We start from the raw sequence: 23261 nt of genomic DNA on the forward strand, positions 1-23261 counted from the left end.
GTCAGACAGGTCGAAATGCATTTTCGAACGGACAAAGAGAAACGATTTCCACGCGAAATCGAATCGTGGCTTTTTAATATCGCGCCGCGATCCCCTGCCCTACCATAACCCGATCGTAAATTCCGGGACAATAACACGAGACGATAGCTGGCTGGAACACGAGATCGTTGATTTGCAAATTTTCAGCTTTGTAATCGCATCTGGTCAGAGTTAATTAATGAAATTCTTGTAATGAGCGAACTATCCTCCAGCGGTTTATCGCTCGAATTTTCCTCATTCTTTGGTCCGCTTCTGCTTTTCCTTCCTGCCAGGCATTGTTCGAATCGCGGAAGTCTATAATCGATAGATAAACAGTCGATTAACCAGTAAATTCGTTCGAATGAAAACACCTTTGGTATTTTTTAACGCACTGGACTAGTTTCGACCCGATAAATGTTTTTATTGCTAACAAATTTTTATACGTTCAATTTAAATTATAAAAATGGTATGGTATATTTTTTACCCACAGGATTATTTCGTTTCAAACTTTCCCATCGGTGAATCCCTATTTGAAATAAAGAGTAATACGGGATACCGCGTGCTTCTGTCAATTAAATACTTTTTTACGCCCAATTTAAATGGAAAAAATCAAATATTTGATATTTGCCATCCGCTACTTCATCCCTCAAATTTTCCAGCCCCGCATCTCATAAGCAGTGCAATATCGGGGAATATCGTTTTTTGACGATTACGCTTATTTTTGTTGGGGGAAAAATGCCTGGAGTGGCTACGGGCATAGCTCGAAGTGACTTTAATCAATTAATAAACGCGTTCGTTTCACACCTGCGTCTCGTGGTTGTTGCAGGTGCGCTCGCGAACGCGCAACCACCACCAGAATCCAGCTGTTTGTCCCGTGATCGTGCAAAGTGTAATTTTCATATTATACCGACGGTCTATTAGCGGCCTGTCGATATCGTTAATTAATGGGAGAGAACGGCTGGCCGTGATTTAAAGTGGACGGACTTCTCTTTTTTTGCGTTATCACTGGGAGAAAATCGGCCGGACCAGGCTCTACTTTTTCACGATTCGCTTCATTTTCTATTTACGGGTAATTGTGAGATTTTCTTTTTTCAATTTAAAGACTTTGACACGTCAGTCGTTCGCAATTTTCTGTTTCGTTGAAGCGGAGAAACGGGGAGTTGGGAATTTGTCCTTTCTTCAACTCGCTCCGAAAGGTCGGCGACGCACGGGACTTGAAAAGTATGATTAAGTTTTAGGGCCAATCCGAATCTTCTACTTAGAGCTGTGAAACTTGGAATATTCGAATTTTTATTCTAGTACTGGTTCCCACTCTCAACCCACTGTAAAATTAGTAAACAAGGAAGAGGAAGAGGAAGAGGAAGAGGAAGAGGAAGAAAAGTTTCATTATAGTATTGGAGAAATTACCTGAAAAATGAACTCGGTTCTCGTAACAGGATCGCGAACGTTGCTCGTGTAAACAGTTTGAAACGCGAAGTGGGAAGTATTACCGTCTAGATTGCTTTTTATTTTAAAAGGTAATCTAATTTCGCGCCGGAAACCGGAACAGTTTCGCGCAGACTAACCGGCCCGAACGTAGAAACGAGCCACCCTTGCAAACGTGGTTTAAACGCGACTTTAAATCTGACGAACAGTGATGTTCCAATGAATATAATTAAACGGAGCAAAATTTCCGATCCGCCATTGTCGTTTCCATTCAAACGTTATTATTTTTTATCCATTTACGCGGTGCATCTTTATAATGGAAAAAATTCATTTCGACAGCAATGTTCTCGATGGAAGAATCTACGAGAAATTGTCAATTTCAATTAGTTTTTATTCCTCCGTCAGTATTCGCGTAAAATATCGAATATCAGGTTGGTAATTAATTTTCACAAACCGATTAATTAATACTCGGATAAGCTACCCCTACAAACTCGTCAAAGCATTCCATTTCAAACATTTCTTTCTTATCTATTGAACTGTATGAAAAAATCGTGTTAATTAAAAAGAGAATGGAGAAGTCGTTGGTAGAAGTGAAGGTAGAACTCGGTTGAACGCAAAGCCCCAACGGAAGTAGCTGGCCCACTCGAAGAAGAGCCGCGTACACGTCAGTTGCTGCGGACTCTAGCATCCCCGTGGGCTATGGGGGTTGCCGTTGGAATTTCGGTTTGTCAGTGATGTTGACAGCGTGTAGCATAGCGAGGTTGTCGTTGGATGCTGTGGTGGTCGGCTGCGGACTCGCGCACTAATCAATATAGAGGGGTAGGAGTATTCGAAGAGGGGAGAGCTGACGACGACGAGTTTGCTGCTGGTTTTTCGTTTCGCAGCGCGGCCTCGCAATCGAACCGAACCGAACCGTTCTAGGTCCATCGGTCAGAAAAGCAATCCCTTCGATTGCGTGTCTGAAAATCGTTCTTCCACGAGCTACCTTACACACGCACCCCACACAGATTCATAGAGGGAAGGGATGGAGGGTAACGGAGGTAGAATAAGGGCAGAAGAGCGAGGTTGGAGAAAGGGGAGAATGTACGCGCAGCGTCGGTTTAACGACGAGCGTCGTGTCGGTTCAGTAGGCATCGCGACGTGCTGGCGTCCGTAGCGCGCACTCTCCGGCCCTGACTCGAACTGGGTCAACCCCTCGAACGAACCAGCCCGCGATACTGTTTGCCCCGCGAGACCACCGACACCGAGGCCAGTTGCGAGGCGCGCGCGCTACACCGAACACGCTTTACTACCATACGCGCCGCCATCCCTCTAATCTTCCTATTATACTCTACTTCAAATTTTATTTTTCTTCTTCTTCTTCTTCTTCTTCTTCTTCTTCTTCTTTCTTATTTTTATAATCTTACGTCGGCGAACAGAAACCGAGTCGGTAAAGGTGGGACTCGATGTGACTGAATTCGATAAGATTTACTCGAACGCCTTTCGGGGCTCGGGCAAGGTGAACTCGACGCGACTCGATTCAACACGGTTCAATTCCACGCGAATCGACAAATTTCAGGCTGACTCGACTTGGTTTATATTCGACTATAGCTTGTTTCCGGCCAGTTCATTCGGGCAATCGAAGGATTGGTGGGTGATCAATGTGTCGGAGTTGGTGAAATTGCTGAGGAAGGATACGATTTTATAATTCGAATTCGAACAGTGTGACTCGAGTTGGTGTATTTTTTTTTTTTTTCTAAGACACACTTTCGAGGATCGCTGAGAAACTGGGTTAAAGAGGGTTGGTAGGTTGTTGTGCTACCAGGGGTGGTTCGATCGTTGAACGAATAGTTGTTTCTTTTTGGAGACCTGGTCAAGGACGCGCGGAAGAGAAATTGTAGTTGGATGAAAAATTTCCTGTCATCCGAAAAATTCGGCCACGAAATCGACCGTTCGGAAAAGCGAAAAGTGATGCATGAAAAGCTTCTGAACAGGTGGTGTCACGCACAGTGGTTTCTCTGTGAGGGGTGGTTTTCGCTCGTCGTTTCTTCTTTCGCAACGTCGATGAAAAGTAGTGTTCCGTTCGGTTTTGTCTCATCTCGAGCACGTCGTTCCGACTAATAGATCCGAGAGATGGAGGAGATTTCACGGTATTAAAAATGATTCGGTGGATTCTGCGTGGATTCTGCGTGGATTGTGCCACGGAAATTCGAGCAATCTTTCTGATGGAGGAACCGCTGACAAACTACTTTCAATCAACGAGAGAATACACCACGGTGCATTTTCAGATTGTCTTTCTTCTTCTTTCATGCTTTTTTCATTCTTTCCTCGAGAAAGAGGAGGAATTTATCATCTTACATTATTCTTTCCATTAGATAATTGTTCGAATGATTGATTCGTTGATTCTCTGCTCAATTATTAAACGAACCTCTACACAATTATCTTATAACGATAGAATATTCATTTTTACAATTTTTCACAATTTTCTCCATTTCCTTGGAATTTTCTTCAAACTGCAATCACTCTTTCCTAGAATTTCTTCCATATCCCTGAATTTTCCCCGGAATGTTTCGTTCATCCCCGTCGTGTCTGCAACAACCATTGTCCTCTTGAATGATTTGAGTGGGAAGAAAAAGAAAAGAATAAGAGAACAATCTGAGGATGGTGTAGCTGACGTTGCGAAAGGAACAAACGTTTACGATAGACGCGAGGAAAAGTCAAGATGGTCGAGGAGGAATCGTAAGCTGTGAAATGGAACAGTCGAGCACCGAAGGATCGAGGGTGATTATTGTCAAAGACAAACGGCAGGCCGATCTCGAAGGAATTCTCGCTTCAAAGGACAACCCTCTTGTAGAAATTCCTCGAGTATTCTCTCTTGATCAACGACCGACAAGTGGTCTCGTTGTCTTTATGCCCTTCCAAAGCTTCCAAAGCTTCCAAAGCTGAAAACGCTCGTCCTTTTCCACATTCCTTGGTCAAGCTCGAAACATATTGAAAAAAGAACGAAGGAAAATCTTATTACAAAGTAGACTTTATTCTATAAAATATTCTTCCAACAACTTTGCTTCCATTTCAAAATAATTAATAATGATAATTAAAAAGGAATACTCGAAGTGTAGGTACTTTGTTAAGGATAAAACAGGTATCCGTGAAAAGAGCTGAAAGGAAGCAGGGTGATTTAATTAAACACTCGACTAATTATTCCAAGAAGTCGTCAGCTACGAAACACGATTTATTTCAAGGGAAAGGAAAAGAGAAGGTAAAAATGGAAGAAAAGGGGGTCAACTTGGTGAAAAGAAGTTTCCGTCCTTGGAAGTGGAGGAGTCCTCGAGGCTCGAATAGCCGCAACATTCGACCAGCACTTGAGAATTCTTTGAAACAACCATCCCCCCGTCGCGTCGCGTCTCGTCGCGTCGCGTCGGTCCATAGTGAAACAGCTCGGCTCAGCTCAGCTCAGCTCGACTCGTCTTTCTCGTCTTCTTCACCCCGAGCTAAATACTAACGACTCTCCTTGCGGCTCCGCTTTGCTGAAAAAGCAAGTTCAACTCGCGTCCTTGACCCGGTCGCGTGTTTAAGATCCCGGATCGAGCACGGATTAAGCGACGTACTATCCACCTACTCGGTGCTTTCCAACGGAATTGCAAATTGACGCGTATCCACCTCACGCGCCTACTATTTCCCAAACTTTTCCTGAATTCTTCCTTTTCATATCCGAGAAAAATAATTTCAAGCAATCGTTGTTCCACAGAGGTATTCTTCATGAATGCAATTCGGTGGAGATGAGATGGACGATCGTCGAGGACGTCTTAATGAGTAGTAACGAAAACGTTTTCACGCGGAGGTCCGCGCAAAAATTGTGCAACGATCGAATGATGAACAGCGGAGATTCGATGGGCGTCGCGGTTCACCCTCGACACGATTAAAACGCTTTCGAACCGGTCTCGGGGTGCTTTGATCGCGAGCTATGACGTTGTGCCGTGTGTTTTTGTGACGTGCTGCTTTCCGATAAGCTGCGGAAAGGATCTTATCGCCGAAATTATCGCAGGTGAGTCAGCAGAGAAAAGAACATGGCTAACTTAACCGGAAATCCTTCAAGTTGCTATATTTACATGAAAGAATCGAGAAGAAAAGTTTGCGTTATCTCGATGGTCGACTTGTTCGCTCGACTGATTTCGCGACGAATTTCGTTCGCTTCGTTTCACAAGATTTTTCGACTTGCCTACCTTTAACCAGCCACTTCAGCCTTGTCTGAGGTTATTTGCACGCTGGACGAGCGCGAATCCAGATGGAAAATTAATTGATGCTCAAAGAGAGCAGCCCAAAGCTGCCCCCGGCGATGAGTAGCCGGTCTAACAGTCGCTTTCAGACATTCGATAACTGCCTCGTTTATCGATTTCTTTTCTGCTCCGATACACTGATCATTGGTACAACGTTTAACGAGTAATTAACACCGAATAAAAGATAGTTAAATAAATTTTCTTTAATGTGAACTCTAACAAATTGCAAAGAAATATAGTGGTGAAATAGCGTAGACTGAACGGAATGCAGTAACTCAGGGAGGGTGGCAAGGGTCTCGTAAAAATGTTACACCCCCGTCCGAGAGGAAGAAGTCGAAGTCGAAGTCGAAGTCGAAGTCGAAGTCGAAGTCGAAGGCGGCAGATAAGTAGAGGAAAGCGTGGAAAGCGTCTATCCTTTTCTTTTTCTTGAATAGAGGACCGGTGAAAATTTACTGCGTTTACGCCGGCTCATTTTCGAGTTTTCCCGGGTGGGACGTAAGCCCGCTCGTAAATTGGCCCGCCCCTGGGACCAACCCCTGGAATTTCTTCGAACAACAACGATAAAGGCAGACCTGCCTCTCAACGTCGTCTTATCGAATTTCCTTTCTTTCCTGCGACACCTGCAGGAATTTCATTACACCCCGACAATGTTCTATCCGGTGTTACTTCGAGCCGGCCATCTTTCGACAGAAATTTCCCACCCCTTTTTCGAGAATCCTTTCAATCGTTAACTTATCCGCTTTAGTTTCTTTCTACCGTGGTCCGAGGAAAATAGATCTAACGATTTGTCGTTATTATTTTCTGTTTCAGAGAGTGTTCCATGTTCCTGAATCCTCCGATCGACCGTTTGCGTTTGTGCGCGAGTAGTTGATGACCGTCAGTGATCTCGTGAAGTTTCCTTGTTGTTCCTCGTCGTTGTGAAAATCGAAGAAAAGTGTCGTTGTCGAACGAAGAAGGGTGCTGGTGTCCTCGGCATGAAGGGTGAGTCTTTGAAATTCGATCCTTATACTCTTATGCCAGCCCGACGACGTTTTCGTAAACACCTAGAAACACGTCCATCGTCGCGTCTCGCAAGAAAACCGTCTTTGATTTAGCTACAAAAGCTAAAGTTCGCTAATAAACCGCGTAGAAAAACTGAAAATGCAAATCGAGCGTGAAAGTTTTAGCATCCGGAATAATGGTGGACGGAATCTTCGTAGCTGGACCGGCTGGAAATATCGAGAATCAGTGGCGAACGCGGTTACAGCCAACGCGACGCGTGAACGACTGTTTTGCATAACCTAATTAGTCGGTGAGCCGCATTGTACGCTGGCCGGAATTAAAATTCCGCTCGGCCTTCGAATCCGGCGACTCCCTCGAGCCTTTGACCTTCCACCTTTCCCGGAAAACGATCCGTAAGAAGTTTCCATAATGGCGTCTGTTGTCGCGCCATCTGGCGTCACCTCTCACAATTCTGATATTGTAATATCAGTATTTGGGTCATTTTCGATGGTACTTGAACGCGAGTAGATCGAAGAAGAATTAAAATTGCATTATAAGACTTTGAAACTTTAGTTTCCGAACGTTTTACGGGGAAAGAGATGAAATGATTAGCGAGCACTAGCGAGAAAGGAGTTGGCCACCGCGCCATCTGGCGCCACACGCGAGAATTATCGCTCTAGTTCGAATATTCGAGGTTGATAGACGTATCAGAGATAAAACGAAAGGATAGTCGCGTGCCTGTTACATTGGGGATCGGCTTTTCGCCGGTAATCGCTCTAAAGTTGTTCTTTGACTATCACTGTCCAATAAGATGGGCATGGCGCGGCGGAAGATTAATCTCGCGATTAATCGCTCGTCCAGTCGGAAACGAGCGTCGAGATCATGGCTCTCGATAATGGATTATCACTAGCTAGCCCATAATGCATCGCTCGCTGTCGTGGCCACGATGAATCACCTGTTCGCATTTCTGACGAGACGGCGCGGCGCGGCGCGGCGAATTTCTTGAAGGGTACACGCCTCTGATTAACGCGTGGCTGAAAACAGCTAACTAGACGATTAACCGAGCAACGAAATCATTTTCGAAATTTTTTTTCAAAGTAATTCTCGTCGAGTGACCGTCGAATCGTTAACGAGCGTTGTCGACGGCCGGTTAATTAACGTCGAGACGATCGTCGAAGCTTGAATTAATAGGAAGTTAATTGTATACGGTCTAAAATGTGTTTTTCCTAGCGTGCGCGAAATGGCAGTCGCGCAAATATTTGTCGGGCTGCTCTCTTCGAAACAGTGCTTGTTTAACCCGTGCACACGTTTCCTTTCTCCTTTCTCCTTTTTCCTTTTTCCTGTTCCTGTTGTATATTTACCCTACGAAATTAAAATTCCATCTGAGAGCTGCGTCGCGTTGCGTCGACGATGTTCACCGCCTCTTCTTCTTCGCCTCGACGACTCGCCTTTCGTCTGCTTTCTATGGGAAACCAACACGGCAGGCTGAGCAATTTGCGACGAAAACGAGAAATAGGGAAAAGCAAAAGGAGTACGAAGCTATTTTACCAGACCTTTTATAAATATATCATTAGAAATTTTACAACACCTGGCCAATGAAGTTTTGTTTAATTATCAACTCGGCGAATCCAAAATCTCCTGCCGAACTTTTCACGGACTTTCTCAAAGTTCTTGATGCGATTTTCAGTTAGTGTAAAATTATTCGCCGCTTGACGAGCTCAAGCACGAAACGAAGCTGAATGCTGTACGCGAGACACCTAAAGTCGTATTAATTTAATATAATATTTATGATGGACGGAGAAGCGTCGCCTCAGCGAGGAGACTCAAAGTGGCTGTTTCGACGAAGAATCACGAACTGCTATCGTAAAACCGTCAAACCTTCAACGATAAATCGTGCACCGATTCGATATTCCGTTGTCGAAATAATTCCATTCGAAGCTGACGACAGCATCGGGCGTGGAGACGGGAATAAAATGACGAAAGGCGAGAAAAGTTGTAAGAAAAATGAGCACATGACAAACGTGCAATGTAACGTAGTATGAAATAAAGTGGAGAATGAAGTTGAAAGTGAATAAATGAGTGGCAAACACGGAGCAGCTCGATGGTGTCGCCAAATATTTGAGCTGTTTTCGCCGTCGTTGGTGTTTTACTTTGCCAACGCGAAAAGAAAACCAACTACATACTATGAAAACGAACACCGAAAAAAAGAAGAGAGGAAGAGAAGGAATACCGAAAAAACGAAAGGGAAAAATATTATTCGAAGCTTTCGAGGTTTGAAAAGAAAAAAAAAAAAAGATAAAAAGGAACTGTAAGCGAGAGAAAAATGATAGAAACAGAGTAGAGTAGAGTAGAGGGTGAGTTGAGAAGTGTGAAGATGAAGTTCACGCTTCCTCGAGTACTCAACATCGGATACTCGTCTCGAGAAGAGAAGCCTTTCGTTGTTTAACAAAGAGCCCCGGTCGAAGTTACGCAATAATTACCGCTGAATTTCCAACCTGAAGAATTTTCAACCCCGAGTTCTGCGGAGTCCGCTGAGATAACCCGGTAATTTGCACGCAATTTTCCCTCGAGCATCTCCTCAAATCTCCAAACTATCCGTCTGTTGCGTAACGAATCAATTAGAAGAATCGTAAACGAGGAGTACACTCGCTCTTATAAGCGATCGATTCGAACACCGTGTGACGTGTAATTTTTTATTATCTCTCAGGCATAAGATTGAATTTTACGATCGGAAAACTGCGCTATATCGGGCAGTTAAAGTCTGACGTCCAGTTCGAAACTCACCTATAATCGTATTAAAACGTATCAAGCTATTGGAACTTTCGTTAATCTATTCCGATGAACTATAACTCGCTAGCCGGTGGAAAGAGTTGGAAATAGCCGGTCAAACTGACGTTTGAGAAATTACCTCGAAAAATGTCGATCCCTTTCGCCTAAATAGGATCAATTAATTAACGTCGTTAGATTAATTGGGGGGACGTTTTTGCAGATACGCCGACTCTGAATTCCCACTATCTATACCTCGAATTTTCATTGGAAAACTTGTGAAAATATTTATTGCTCGCGTGAAAGGATAAATTCTAGAGAGAGAGTGTAGATGATATAACGATGGTATTTGCTTGGAAAATGAAAGATCACGAGCTTGAATTTATGCATCTCACGATTCTATCGGTCCATTTCCTTTTCCGAGGAATCTCCCGGTTTTTAATTTCAGTTACGCTTATCTCTGGTGTTTCGTACGTGACGCATTAACATAGTTTTACATCGAATCTTTTCGTTTGGTTAAATTCCCTTCGATCTTTCGTTTCAATTTGAAATTTTTTACCCGATTCTTTTTCGAGAAAGGGAGGAAATTTTTCAGCGAACATCAGATAAATAGGTGCAACGTTTATCAAGCGATTTTCACGATGCTTCGAGCGATCGATAATGGACGCGCCGGAAGCGGTATCCCGCCATACTTTGACGCGATGAAATCGTGTCAGACTTTGGATGTTTCGAAATTGGCCATTTGTTATGCAACAGCTTAATAAACGACAGAGGAACGCGCAAAAGCAAAAGCGCGTTCCATTTTCGAAGGCTGAATCGATCGATGCCCCGATGAAAATTCCGGGCCCGAGAAGCATGCCGGGAAACCGTGGAACGTTTCGCGTAATGCATCGCGGTTCTCGGTGAACCGAGACGAGCGTTAACCGGTAAATAACCGATCGATCACAGAGCCGGCGACAAAGTTGACGAGGCGAGATCCTCTACCCCAAGTTATGCAACACCTAGCCCCGAGGTCATCGATGACCCCGAAACGCTTCGAATCGCTTCGAATCGCTTCGAATCGCTTCGAATTCCTATCTTACCTCCAACCAACAACACTTCAACATCGGAGTCTGGGTCAATCGTGACTGAAACTTATTGTTAGAGAAAATACATATAAATAAAATAATTTGGTCAAAGTTTGAAGAATCAACCCCTAAGGAGAAATTTCGACGGAACGTTATTTAATCTGGATCTATTGTAGTCAAATACGCCAGGCGTCACCGTCGAAGATCAACAAACATTCCATGCACGGTAATCGATCGAATTAGTTTCCCAAAAGAGATTTCATTGTTCACTGTCCCCCGGTCCCTCGAATCCGATAAATTCGAGGCAAACTCGTCGTCGGCGACACAGTGTGTACGGTTAATCACCGGAACGACGGTTTAGCCTATTGTTCGCGCAAAGTGCCCATCAATCGGGAATATTTTCAGACCGGCCGAGCCGTTTCCACGCGGTCACTTCTCGCTTCCCATTTACGCAAATTATACCTTGCTATCGATATTAATGCATCGGCACAACCTTCTGCCTCGTTTGTTTCCTTTTGTTGCTATTAAAAAAGAATACAATGAAAGTTATTTTTGTTAAATTTTATTGGAAGTTAACCAGAATTAGATGCAATCTAAACTGTTCCAATTTGACAAATTCTCAGAGTGGCATTTATCGTTTAATCGCTATACATAGCAATACTAATAGTATGTAGATTATACCTAAAATACCTACAGAATCTAGAATGCATGCCCCTAGAATCAATTCGAAGAAATTCTCCAAGTGTCTAGGTAGAAATTTAACAAACATTAAATAGATTGACCGTGTCGAGAAGGTGTTGAAATTATAATATTGAAAATTTCAACCGGTTCCCCGACGACGTCGAACGTCGTTGGGGGAAGTTTGCATTACTTGCAAATGTCCGTCGAATGAATTCAGGAACCACTTTGCGATCCTTCGAGTCTGCCGTTAGAAGCCCCACGAGAGACAGAAAGCCTTCCCTCTATTTTTGTTTTTATCTGCAAATCAAATTAAGCGAAGAAAGGATCCCGTATAATGTTCGAGAGAAAGCCTTTCCATTCTTTATTCGACTTATTGCCTTCTCCTTTCGTTCCTGGCTGTGAAACGTTGCCCGGCTGATATATGACCACTGGCTTGATTCTATCCGCAGGTGTAACGGTTCGGAACGGCCGCATTGAACTTTATAATCAGCTCCCTCGGTTTATTAGCTCGCTCCCAGCCGTCTCCTAATGTTATTACGACTTGCCGATTTTCCATGCATCCCCGTCGAATGAAATTCAGAGGGTGTTGGAGAATCCATGGGAGATACTCGAGCAGAACAGCGAAGTTTGGTGATTCCAAGTTAACTCGAGTACACCCGGGGTGTGTTTCGCTTTTCTGAGAAAGGAATTGATAAATTTATTCGGCTCGGCTCGGCTCGGCTCGGCTCGGCTCGGCTCGACGGGCAGAAAAGACGAAAGCAGGAGCGGAAAGTGACGGGTGGCTGAGAAGCCGATCGGCCAAGTGTAACGCGGATCCATAAGTCATGAGGTGGAGCGCGTTCAAACGCCCCTCGACACGCTGAACAAGCGTACACCCTCGGGAAGAAGCCGCGAGCCACCGAGTGTTTGCTTCCCTCCCTCTCTTTCCATCCGCCTTCTCCACCGTCGCCGCCAACCACCGGATTATCTACTTCTACGCTTTCAATTACCACCATCGCTCGCTCCCTTTTTGCCCTCTCCATTCTTGGACTATACTTCTCCGGTTCATTGTTCCGTAGGAATTCGCCGGGTCGGAAAGGGAATTTCGTTTGCGAACAACCTTCCAAATGAACTGGAAATCCTTTCGACGTGTCGTGAATTCTACTTGATGTTTCAATGTGAAATAGCGCTTTAGAACCGATGGCGTCGAAAAATTAATCGATCCTATCGTTGAATCAAAACACGCGAACACACAATTCCGTCTAATTTGATTGACGAAGGAAACACGTTTACTTACCGCTTCGTACCGCGGCGCCTGCTTTCACCCGGTTAATTGAAAATTATGTTGCGTCACAGCCACGACGACACCCTGTTCCCGACAAAGAAACGCAGTAAATACCGTCGACTATCCTGTTTTCCTGCTCGTTCTTTTGTTTCTTACCCGGCGTTGCCATCGCGACCACCCTTTGACTAACAGACGCGACTTATTGCGGATGGTAATCAACTTTGACGATGAATTTCTTATTATCTTCCGTCCTATTGTTCCAGGTACACGTTTTCTTGCCCTATTCTTCGAAATTCGATTTAATTAACGTTTTCATTTCTATGCCACGATTTCAGACTTGGATCAGACCTACATAGGTCTAATTTTAAATTACATCAGAGCATTCTGAAATTTTCTTCCGTTATCCTTTTTCCGTTATCCACCCGAGAACGACCCGATATTAAACGAACGAACGATGTCGCAAAAAATAATCCGACGAGTATTAAAGGGCGTCGTTCCGGGAACGTGGCTTTTTAGCGAATGAAACGTATCGCTGGGACAAAGGTGGCTGATTACTATCGAGAAAGATGATAGAATCTCGCTGGTTCACGTAATTGAACCCTACTGCTCGAAATAATTGTTCGGTTTCTTCGCTTTTGTCGCGCGCCACCTGCAACCCTGTATCGGATCAAGTAAATCGAAGGGTCTGCGATAAAAGAGAACAAACTTTGACTTTCTACATCGATTAGCTGATTGCGAATAAAAGCGGAAATTATTCCGAGAGGAATATTCGGCAAGGAGCTTAAATGCCGATCACCGAGCTAACGAACAAGACCAAACAGCAACGTTGGCTTGGCTATTTATTGCGCAACGTAAACAGTGGCGGTAGCCAGGGCCGATATCCTGTCGAACGTTGGTCGCAGCCAGCAGCATGCCACTCGACTGAACCCTCGAGTTGGCAGATCGATATCGGTATCGGTATCGGTATCGGTATCATCTACAGGCTTTCGAGCCTACGCGTTCGCCTCTCGTTCGCTTGCGTGTATACATTTTGCGCTACGAGATGCTACGCAATGGCCAACGCAGAACCTAACACGGTTCACCCGGCCACACCTGGCAGAAATATGCCCGCCACCAAAAACCGATCAGCTGACCAAGGTTAATCAACCCCTGACTTCCTATCTTTGTTACGTTCTTTCTGAGAAAAGGAATTCTCTCGAGCGAATATCGATCGTACAAAAGTGAATTTTCTCCTTTGCCTTTGGCAAACTCTAACAGACGGATAATTCTGTTTTGGCTCGGTTCCTTCGATCCATGACCCGGAGCTATGGGCTCCGTAACATTTTAAAATGCCGAAAATAAAGGAAGCAAAGTGACAGACCATTAGCGGTGGCCGGGGCTTCCGGCTCTCTCAGCTTGGCCAGATATGAGAAGGTTCTTTCTAAACGTCGCGTCGCCCGGACATTACGGCAGGATAATTAATGAAACTGTACACCGTTTCGTTGGCATTAACTCGATAAGGGTGTAGCTGCTTGGGTAAATTGTGCCTGCTTTACGGAGAATTAGGGTGCAAATGGTAATGAGCAAGCGAGGGAACGTCAGGCCGGCTAACTTACTATCGCTACGTTTCGCTATTTATGAGCCTTCTTATTAAGTTTCACCCGGTTGCGAACTATTCCTTTCCTTGTTACCGATATAACACTCTTGGCCTAGCGTTGTTTCCACTCCCGCCAGGATAACTTAAGATTTAATTCACACAGTTCACGTGTCAAGCCTATCACCTATAAACTTTCAGTATCAAGATAAATTTGAAACAAGAACGATGTACGGTTCGAAACGTAACATGATTTCAAAATTAGTGCCCAGGAGAAGGTAAATCTTCTTTGAGTCTACTTTAGAGATGAGTTTCTCTAGGGTTAACCTAGGTAGGTGTCTTGGACTCCATACGAGTACATCTTGAGAGTAACGCAAAAAAGGAGCATCGGATTTGTCGAGGCTGGAACACTAACGTAAGAAGAAGAGGGTTGGTGGAGCCGAGATGGGAGTGGGCGATGGTCTGGCTTCGACGTCGACCACGTCAGCGAGCTTTTGTTAAGAACAACTTTCCTTTCGCCGTGATTTTCTTCCTTCGCGACTTGCTCTAGATGATTGATGGCGCCGAAATAAGGCACCGCGAATCGGTTTACCAGTAAACAGAGACATACATCTACGTTTTGGAAATTTTCAAAGTCCCCGATAGTCTTTTCTCCTGGGACAGGTTTCCTTTGAAATTCACCAACACCTCTGTTTTCCAAGCCTCGAGTTGATGAAGTACGCCCATGGAGCAAGTTCATGTTTCGCTTCTCTCGCATCACCAACGAACGTCCCCTTTTTATTTCTTCCTTTTCACTTTTCGCTTTTCCATTTTCTGTTTTCTTTGTTTTTTTTTTTCTGTGCCGGTGATGTTTCACTACAAAACCCCGCTTCTGTCTTGGAACTTTCCTTTTTTACAAAACAGGTCCTTACGCGGAGTCGTTCGGTGATTATTTGAATTATTCGAAAAGAGACGAATGTCCCGTGCGGCGATCGGGTATCGAGAGACCCGATAAAACCGGCCCAGTTTTGCAATGCGATTATTCGCCACGTCGAAGCTAATATCGTTCCTGACCACCCTCGAAACTAGTTTAATTTCCGTCGATGATAAACTGGATACGCTCGTATCAGCTCGCATTGTCGGTTTTCCAGGATAGATTGCGCAACCGGAAATGCGCTGATACCACAGGAACGAAGCTGCACGGTAGACGGGAATTTGGATTCATTGGCTGTTGAACTTGCCTTAACTTCTATCCATTACCCGTCCAACTGATAACGTCGATGATTCGATCAAAGATTGATAAAGTCGCGATTAATCAATTCATCAACATCGTTTCACCGCTAGCGTCATTTAAAACGAGTCATTTGATTTTTTATCGAAACCCTCGATCGCTTGGAAATCACCTTGTTTACAGGTCGAATTGAATATTAATTGAACGTAATGCCTTGTCGAAGATTCAAGCAAGAAGCGTGATCAATTTTTTCCTTAGAGCAACTTCTTAATTTCAGCCCTTCATTTGAATTTTAATGGAATCCGAGGGTAGCCAAGCGTCTTCGGATTCAGAAAGAAACGAAGAAAATTTATTTAACCCTCGAATCGTGTTTGAATAACAAAGGTTACTCAACAAATCTCTTTGAGTATTTTTGTACTCTGCTCTTCCTTGGCGACCATTTTAACGAGACTGTTCTCAGTTAACGTGCTAGAACTTAATTCTACAAAGAGGGAAACGTCCCCCTCAGGACTTTCTGCGAGCTTTACCTTATTCCCTTTCGCCTTCTTCACTTTCTCTTACTTTCTTAGCTTCGTTTCGATGCCGCTCTTGCAACCTACACGTGGTTCGAGTAAATGCCCGGATGAAGATAATAGAGTTAGCTGTTTCGCGATCAGAGGGTGAGAATGTTGAACGATAACTTCGTTCCGTGGTTTCGCTTGATTGCCTTCCATTCCACCGTTGCTTTACCTTTCTTCATTTTCAACTTATTTATTACCTTTCATCCTAATCACTTTATCGTCGAAGAAAATTGTTGAGCGGATCTTCTTTCTAATTATCACGCAGATAATTATGCCTAGGATATTTTTGAGAAATCGCTTGTTGGGAAACGGTCGAGGAACCGTGAAAAGTTGCTTCGTTTTTCACGTCTAGAGAAAATGACGATATTCGAGGGGAATAAACGAGGGAAACAGTGGGCGTAAAAAGATGATTTCAGAAGTTTTATAACCGAGAGCATTCTTTGCGAAGAACTCGTACAAAATTCTCTCGTTCCATATTTCTTCCGCCCCTCTGTTTTGCCCTCCCCTTCGCTCGCCCATTGTTTCTAGGCAAATAAAATAGCGAGAGACAAGGGAATAAAGAGGGTCGATAGGAACTGGCTGCACGTCGTTTGCCTGTCACTTAGAAATAAAAAGAATTTGTCGCTTCTATGAATCGTTTAGACCCTTGGTCAGGACCCCTGGTACCAGCAGTTGCTCCCAAACAGCCCTTGCAATTTCATATTTATGTATTTCTATACGGGATCTCTTTTTTCACTGCCGAATGCTGTTCTCCATTAATCCTGGAGATCCTGTAACGATCCTCGACACGTGGCAACGAGTGTCGCACTCTGATCCCATCCCGAATAACGCGTGTTTCGATCGGAAACACTCGGCGGGGGAGAAAAAACAGCGGAGAATCGACTGACAGAATCGCGGGACAAAGATAAAAAAAAAAAAAAAAAAAAAGAAGGAAAGATGGGCGGAGGATCGAAAGCGAGAGAGTAGTTTCGCGTTGCAAGCGGATCGTTGCTGATAAAGCGCGATAAGCTCCGAAGCGCGGGACGTTACGAGGACGGAAACGATAACGCCGGCACATTTCCAGAGGACGTCGGCTCGCTTTTCCGCCTGGTCTTTGCTCTTTTCGCACCCTCCTGCACCCTCTGCATCCCAGTTTATATGTAACCGGATACACGGGCTAATTGTATGTGTCCGCGTTTGTGCTCGAATTAATCCAACGCCAGGATTCGTTAACTCTTATTGCTGGCCTGCCTCTGTTTCTGACATCCCTCGGATATCAGCCCGCTTCGGAAAGATAAAGCCCGCTTCGCGTGATAAATTGGAACGATATAAAAACCGTACATACTTTTCGCGTATCCTTTTTCCAAGTAACGATCATCCCTCCGGCCATCGTCATCACCGTGTACCGGGTTTCTTTCTATCAAAGAAATCCCAATTTCCGTTGATTTGTCTGGGCGCTACCGAGACCGTTTCTTGCGCACAAAAGCCGTCCCTTCGAGACGCCATTGTTGCCTGCCAGAAGCTCTCTAATGATTCAGGATTACCGTCAACCGAATCGTGAAACGCTTGTCCAACGACCAGACCTCTATTTCTATACCTTCGTCGCGAACTCTTTATTATTTAACGCCAGTTTTAACGTTAACATTCGTACCGTTTAATTGCAGCGAGCGTTCTATGTTCCTGCCTGTATTCCTGATCGAAGAGTGATCCGGAACTATACAGCTCGTTTCACCAGCGTATCCGATAGCGTTTGCCAGGCGGCCAGGAAGCAAGCAAGCACAGGAAAGTGTCCTCTCTCGACTGGAGGAGAGCGCAAGTACTCGGCATGAAGGGTGAGTCCTTTGAAACTTGCTCTGCATCCTCTGTTCAACCAATTTCCGATCGATCACCGTCGATCTTTCGCGCTACAACCCGATACCCTCTCTTTTCGCTAGCTCGCTAAAGGGAATCACATCTCGCGAAGACGTTAACAACATTATCGCGTCTCTATCTTGTTCGAGTAACCGTCGCGTTATCTTTTAATCGGTCGACCTACATCGTGCGCGGCTACAAAGGCGAAAGGAATATTCGGGTCGAGTTTATCGGGATATCGTTTGAAAGTAAATCGAGTCGCGGGAGTCTTCGGTTTATCTTGGATTGAAAAACAGGGAAGTGTGGATTTTCTGGTTGGTAAACTACGAAGTAAAAAATCGTTGAAATCAGTGGAAGGTTTGAACGTTTTCACAGGAAGAGGAGCGGGTTTCCTTCGAATTGTCGGGAAATTGGTGTCAGCTGAAATCTGGAACAACGGATAGAGTTGCGTGCAAGCAATCTGCGTGCTCGGTCGACCTGGGTCGCGAAAATCGTTGGAAACGTAATTCCAGGATACGCGTTCGACGCCCTTTTTCACGCCGCTTTAGCGACCTCCTTCTCTCTCCTCGATTTTTTTTTTTATTTTCTGAACTCTAGCAAACCATAATCGTTGCGAGATAACAGTTCGCCGTAGCTTGGCTTCCTTTTTTCCTTTGCACACTCTCGCGAAAGCCTTGAAAATTCCATCTTCGATTCATTGTTTATAGTTTCTGGTTATTCTCTATAGCGTTGCGTTTCAGATAAAACATTACAAATCCTTGTTTCGATTCTTCCACCGATTAGTTTTCCTGAAATTTTTATTCAATTCAAAAAAGAATTATTCTTGAATGGCCAATTAAAATTTCCTGTCTGTGTGGTTTTGATAAAAAGGTAACCAGCAAGAATATTTACTTTTTCATTTTCTTGCACGAAGACTCGTTTGAACGGAATCGAACTCGATAACGCATTCAAAGTCATCGTCTTAATCTCTCTTGGGAAGGTAGTTGGTTCTGGTTATTGAATTTATCGGAACAATTAAAGCTGGGCGAAAGCGTCTGACGGAGAAAGGAAAATAGAAGGTGGAAACTGTCGGGGAAAATTGCTCTGACCGATGGGACCTTAAGCGTTTCGGATCGATCGTCTTAAAGGTACGCTTTAGCCTTGACTGGGCCATCTCGAACCTGACTTACAACACCTTAATCCTAATTCGATTTACTTACTTACAATACTTACTCGGTGATTATTAATAATATAATATTGAGAAAAATCGAGAGAATGATTTTTAATCGAAAGCCAGCCTCGTTCGAAAAATAAAGAGACACGGCGATCTTTCAGAAAGTTTGAAGCAAAAGAAAATGAAAAATGAAAAAGACCTGGCTGTCTGTATCGGAAAACAGGCAATCAGCCGTTGCTACTCCTCTCGAAGCGCGTCTTTACCCCCTGAAAAAGCCGCTGGCAAGGGGTTGTAACGATAAGAAAGAGAAGGGGGTGCGGGAAGAATAGGTCAGCAGAAGGGTTGCTCACCGGCCTGCTAGATATCGTAGCGATTTTCCAGGCACACCGGGCTTGCAGAATCAGGGCGACACCACGACCCAGATACGGGCCATTGTGCACCCCTATACTATACCGTACACTCGGATTGCGTCATAGCTCGACGGCACAGCCGCAGAGGCTGGCCGAACTCGATCGTTTTCGACTGACGCAGTCGTGGCTGCCGTTTTTCAGCCAACCCTCCACCCTCTTTTCTCACCCTTCCACTTCCTTTTCCATCCCCTTTTTATCCTCGGTCAATTCTTAACCCACTTGGCGAGCAACGTTTTTCATAACAGAGAAGAATTCTTTCGCCAACTGTCCTTCTTGCCCCCGCATCTCGCCGTTCAGCCCCGACAAAATACGGGATGATGATGTTTTAACGATACTCGGAAGAAGTACAATTGCGATTTTAACGAGCTTTCGCGTTTCCCGTTTCCCGTTTCCCGTGTTAAAAAGAAATTCGGATTTCGCTTAACGTTCGATGGTCGAGATCGAATTGGCAAATAAAACGAGCCCCCGTTCGCAGGGATACAAGTTTCACGGAATGCTAGCGAAACGTACAACCCCCAAGTCCATTTCGTTGGAATGTTTCCCGAAATCGAGCAACTCGATTTCCTCCCTGCCGATCCGCAACCGAGTTCGTCTATTTATTTCGTTCGTCTTTCAGCAGGTTTCGGCGAGCCTGGCATCAGCGTAAATCGGCTCAATTTCAAGTTCACTAATGGCCCTGGTCACGGAGAATCGTGAGCCGGGGCTGCGGCGAGGTAAAAGGGGGGTTGCCTTTCGCGGCGAAACGTTCACTTTTCGACGGTTAAACGACTACACACGGGGGTTGAATGCTTTTCGGGTTGATCGTTAACGTGCTTGCTTTTGGACCGTTGCCTACATACACGGTGTTCCGAAAGTTATCCCGCCGAACAATTATTTTTCTCTATTTTCTAAACAACTTCTTCCCATTTTCCTCCTGGTGTATTCTTCTTTTTACAAGAACGATGTTGTAGAACGGTTTCCAAAGCTCGGCCAAAGACGAACGGTTATCAGGCGAAACGGAACTCAGGTGTTGGTGCGGAAAAAGAAAGAATAAAGAAGGAAAGAGGTAAAAAACGACGCGTCGGCGAGGGTGAGGTTGGGGGTGGAATTAAACTGGAATACAAGTTCTTAGAATCTTCCGGCTGCGAGTTGCCGCGAGTTGCCGCGAGTCTCCGTATTTATTGCTTTCGTCGTGGTCGAACAAACAGGATGGTTCGTCGGAGGGTTGGAGGGTGTTCGCCCGAGGGTGCGGAGGGATGAATGCTCGAATTCGCGGGGACGATTTAAAGAGACCGAAACTCCCTTTTTCTCGGACGAATCGTTCCGTTTCTTAACTTTGCCCATTCTTTTCACCTCCCTTTTGCAATTCCTCCTTCCGTCTCCTTCTTCTTAACCATCTCTTTTCCTTCCACCCATCTTGTTTTCTCTCCTCGTCCATCCACCCTCTATTTTCTTCCCGATTCTTTTCACCTCGGTCCACCATCTCTCGCTGCCTTTTATCTTCTTCCTCCCCCGCGTTGCCAACCCTTTCGCAACCCCTGCTATGTTTCACCCAGTCTCGACACGTTTTAACGCGGAAAGCTGGAAACTCGTGTCCCATCGACTTTTCTCCAGCCAGTGTTTCCACGACGTTCTCCTACTTTCAATGAAATACCCTGTCCTCTCGAACAACCCCTCTACCCCTAGACTCGAGGCTGCTCTTCCAGGATCGAAGCTTTCTTACTTACCAAATCCTCCACTCGTCCAGACTTCCTCTCCCTGTTCCTCTGATCCTCGACAGGGTCGAGGAGGGTACGGGAAGGGGATGTTTGTTTCTATTTCTTTTCTTTTTTTCTTCCTGCTGTTCTTGTACCTCCTGGAAACGAATCGATGCTTTTTTAAGCCGATACCTTGTTGACTTTGATCGGAAGGGATGTGTTTGGGATTGAACGATGAGCTTTGGAAACGCGATGCCGTGAAATGGAAACGGTATAAAGATTGTTTTAAATATTTCCAATTTCAACGCAAAGTTTCAGTCTATCGACCAGATTTCAGCGAACAATTTCCAACGAGAAGGAAAAGAAAAAAGGGGGTCGATTATTTTCCGAGAAGCTGGCCGTTTTAGTGGCGGTTAGACTCAAAGGGATTCCAAGCCGCTTTGGGGAATAACGTCTCGGCCCTGTCCGTTATCCAGGAGCGTAGCGAGCATTGAAACGCCAGGGGTTCGAGCGTTTTGCATCCCTCCCGGCGCGGCGCGGCGTAGAGGAGGGTAAACCTTTGAGTCGTGGCCAGCCGCCAGATGGATTCCTTTTCTCCTTCTATTTGTTCGTTTATTTATCCGTTTCGCCCATCCGTCGTTCCTCTATTAACTTCGATCGGGAATACATACCTTGAATTTCTCTTCTCTTCGCTTCGCTTCCTTCTCTTTCCTTCCGACGGAGAATAAAGAAAAAAACCTTTCGTTTAGCTGTTACTCGTCTCGATCGGCTTTCTTTCATCGTCTTTCCCCATCCACTGTTTCTGTGCTTCTTTTTCCAATTACATAATCGGGAAATAGGAGGATCACGCGAGATCGTATTCAAGCAGGAAAATATCGAGAATTTTTCAACGGCGAAAGTTGATCGAGTCACGAAATTCAGGGAAATAACTGGCTGTTTGCTCCACGAACCCCGCTAATCTAGAGGCCGACTGGCAATAATGGCGTAGACGACGATCGCTCATCGTAATAAGATGGCGTGGCTAGCCGCATTAAGCCATTATGACCACCAGCAGATTTATTCGTCTACCTCGAGAACCACCCGGTTCGTTGCCGCTTTATCTTCAACCCCATCGCGTTATATCGTCGAGTCGCACTCGCTACGATACCATCTTCTTAAAATACAAAGTGTTCAGTTTAATAGAAGTATGTTGGTGTATCCATAGCTCGGCTTCCATCAGGAAATTCCTCAGTTTTGCTAGCATCGATGCTTAGTCAATCAATATCTGCTTAATTAAATTCCTGCGATAAGTAAGCTTCGGCATAGTTGGAGCCCCATTTAAATTACAGTTGCACGATCTGTGAACATCGCCGATGCATAGACACGTTCCGCCACCGATCGTGAAATATATTCTTGCGAATATTTTTAAGTAGAGGCTGTTTTCAAAGAGAACATTTTTCCAGTCACGACGTCATTCGTTTTACAAGACGTCATTCTTTCATAGAGAAACACAGGCAACGAACGCGAACGAACGCGAACGAACGCGAACGAACGCGTTGAACAAGCTTCTCTAGGGTACCGATCGACACTTTTATTTCACCGTTCCCTTTGTACGTTCGTTTGCCGGTCGTGCACAAAGCGTTTAGCCACGCCGCCGTATCGACTTTCGACTCCGACTGTGTCTGTCTCGCTGGCGAGAATATCGAGCGAGAAATCAAAGGTGAACGAGCAGGTTGCAAACTCGTCCGGTTCTCGGTGTGTAACGAACGCGTTCGTCGACGCGAAAAACCGGCGAATTTCCGATCGCTTCGTTAACGAACGCGAATAGAAAGCTTTTCTACCACCTTTCTAGAAAGCCAACTCGTCTTTTACCCGGCTACCGGAACCTTTCTCTCGCACGTACTTACACGCCTAACTCTAACTCGATGCGTTACACACACTTTACGATCAGTCAAAGAAGAGCTTCGTGATTGCCACCTTCAATGGACCGGTTGATTGAAAGGATACACTTTGAAATTTCCTCGATCATCGTTATTACAAAGTAGAATTAGCGAGTTTTCCTCTGAAAATAGACAAATATTTGGGAAACAAACAGGGCTTGCGTCTTGCCGCGCGAATCAGCACAACGGCCCGGGAAAATCAGGAAAATCGGGAAACTGAGGGAAAAGCGAGGTCTAGTATATCTTAGTTCTTTGATTCTACTCTCTCAATTGATTGTACATACTATTCGGTTTGATTACCGAAGCAAAATGTGAAATTTATCGACGGACTTTTCGAAATCGATGTACTTGAATACATGGATGGAAAAGATTGGGAAAACAGAAGTCGGGAGAGAGAAAGTAGCGTCGGTTGGCGGGGGTGTGTGAGAAAGTAAGCAAGCGTGTATATCACAAAGAGTCGGCAGCCGGATCC

General features: G+C 44.9%; 1 protein-coding gene across 7 annotated transcripts in view; it reads left to right on the forward strand.

The window, feature by feature from the left end:
* Positions 1 to 2584: 2584 nt before the first annotated feature.
* LOC114878923 overlaps positions 2585 to 23261 on the forward strand; it is a 62568-nt gene continuing 41891 nt past the window's right edge. Inside the window, exons 1-5 of one of the 7 annotated variants that reach the window (XM_029193245.2) lie at positions 2585 to 3698; positions 3798 to 4203; positions 5171 to 5467; positions 6510 to 6680; positions 17445 to 17612. In XM_029193245.2, coding sequence (XP_029049078.1) covers positions 17606 to 17612 — 7 coding nt within the window. In that variant the 5' untranslated portion in view covers positions 2585 to 3698; positions 3798 to 4203; positions 5171 to 5467; positions 6510 to 6680; positions 17445 to 17605. Of the gene's footprint in view, positions 4204 to 5028; positions 5468 to 6509; positions 6681 to 17444; positions 17613 to 23261 lie in introns of those variants that run through there. The other 6 variants (XM_046287735.1, XM_029193243.2, XM_029193246.2 and 3 more) reach the window with 6 other exon arrangements.

This window comes from Osmia bicornis, chromosome 11 (genome assembly GCF_907164935.1).
Source record: "Osmia bicornis bicornis chromosome 11, iOsmBic2.1, whole genome shotgun sequence".
Lineage (NCBI taxonomy): Eukaryota > Metazoa > Arthropoda > Insecta > Hymenoptera > Megachilidae > Osmia > Osmia bicornis.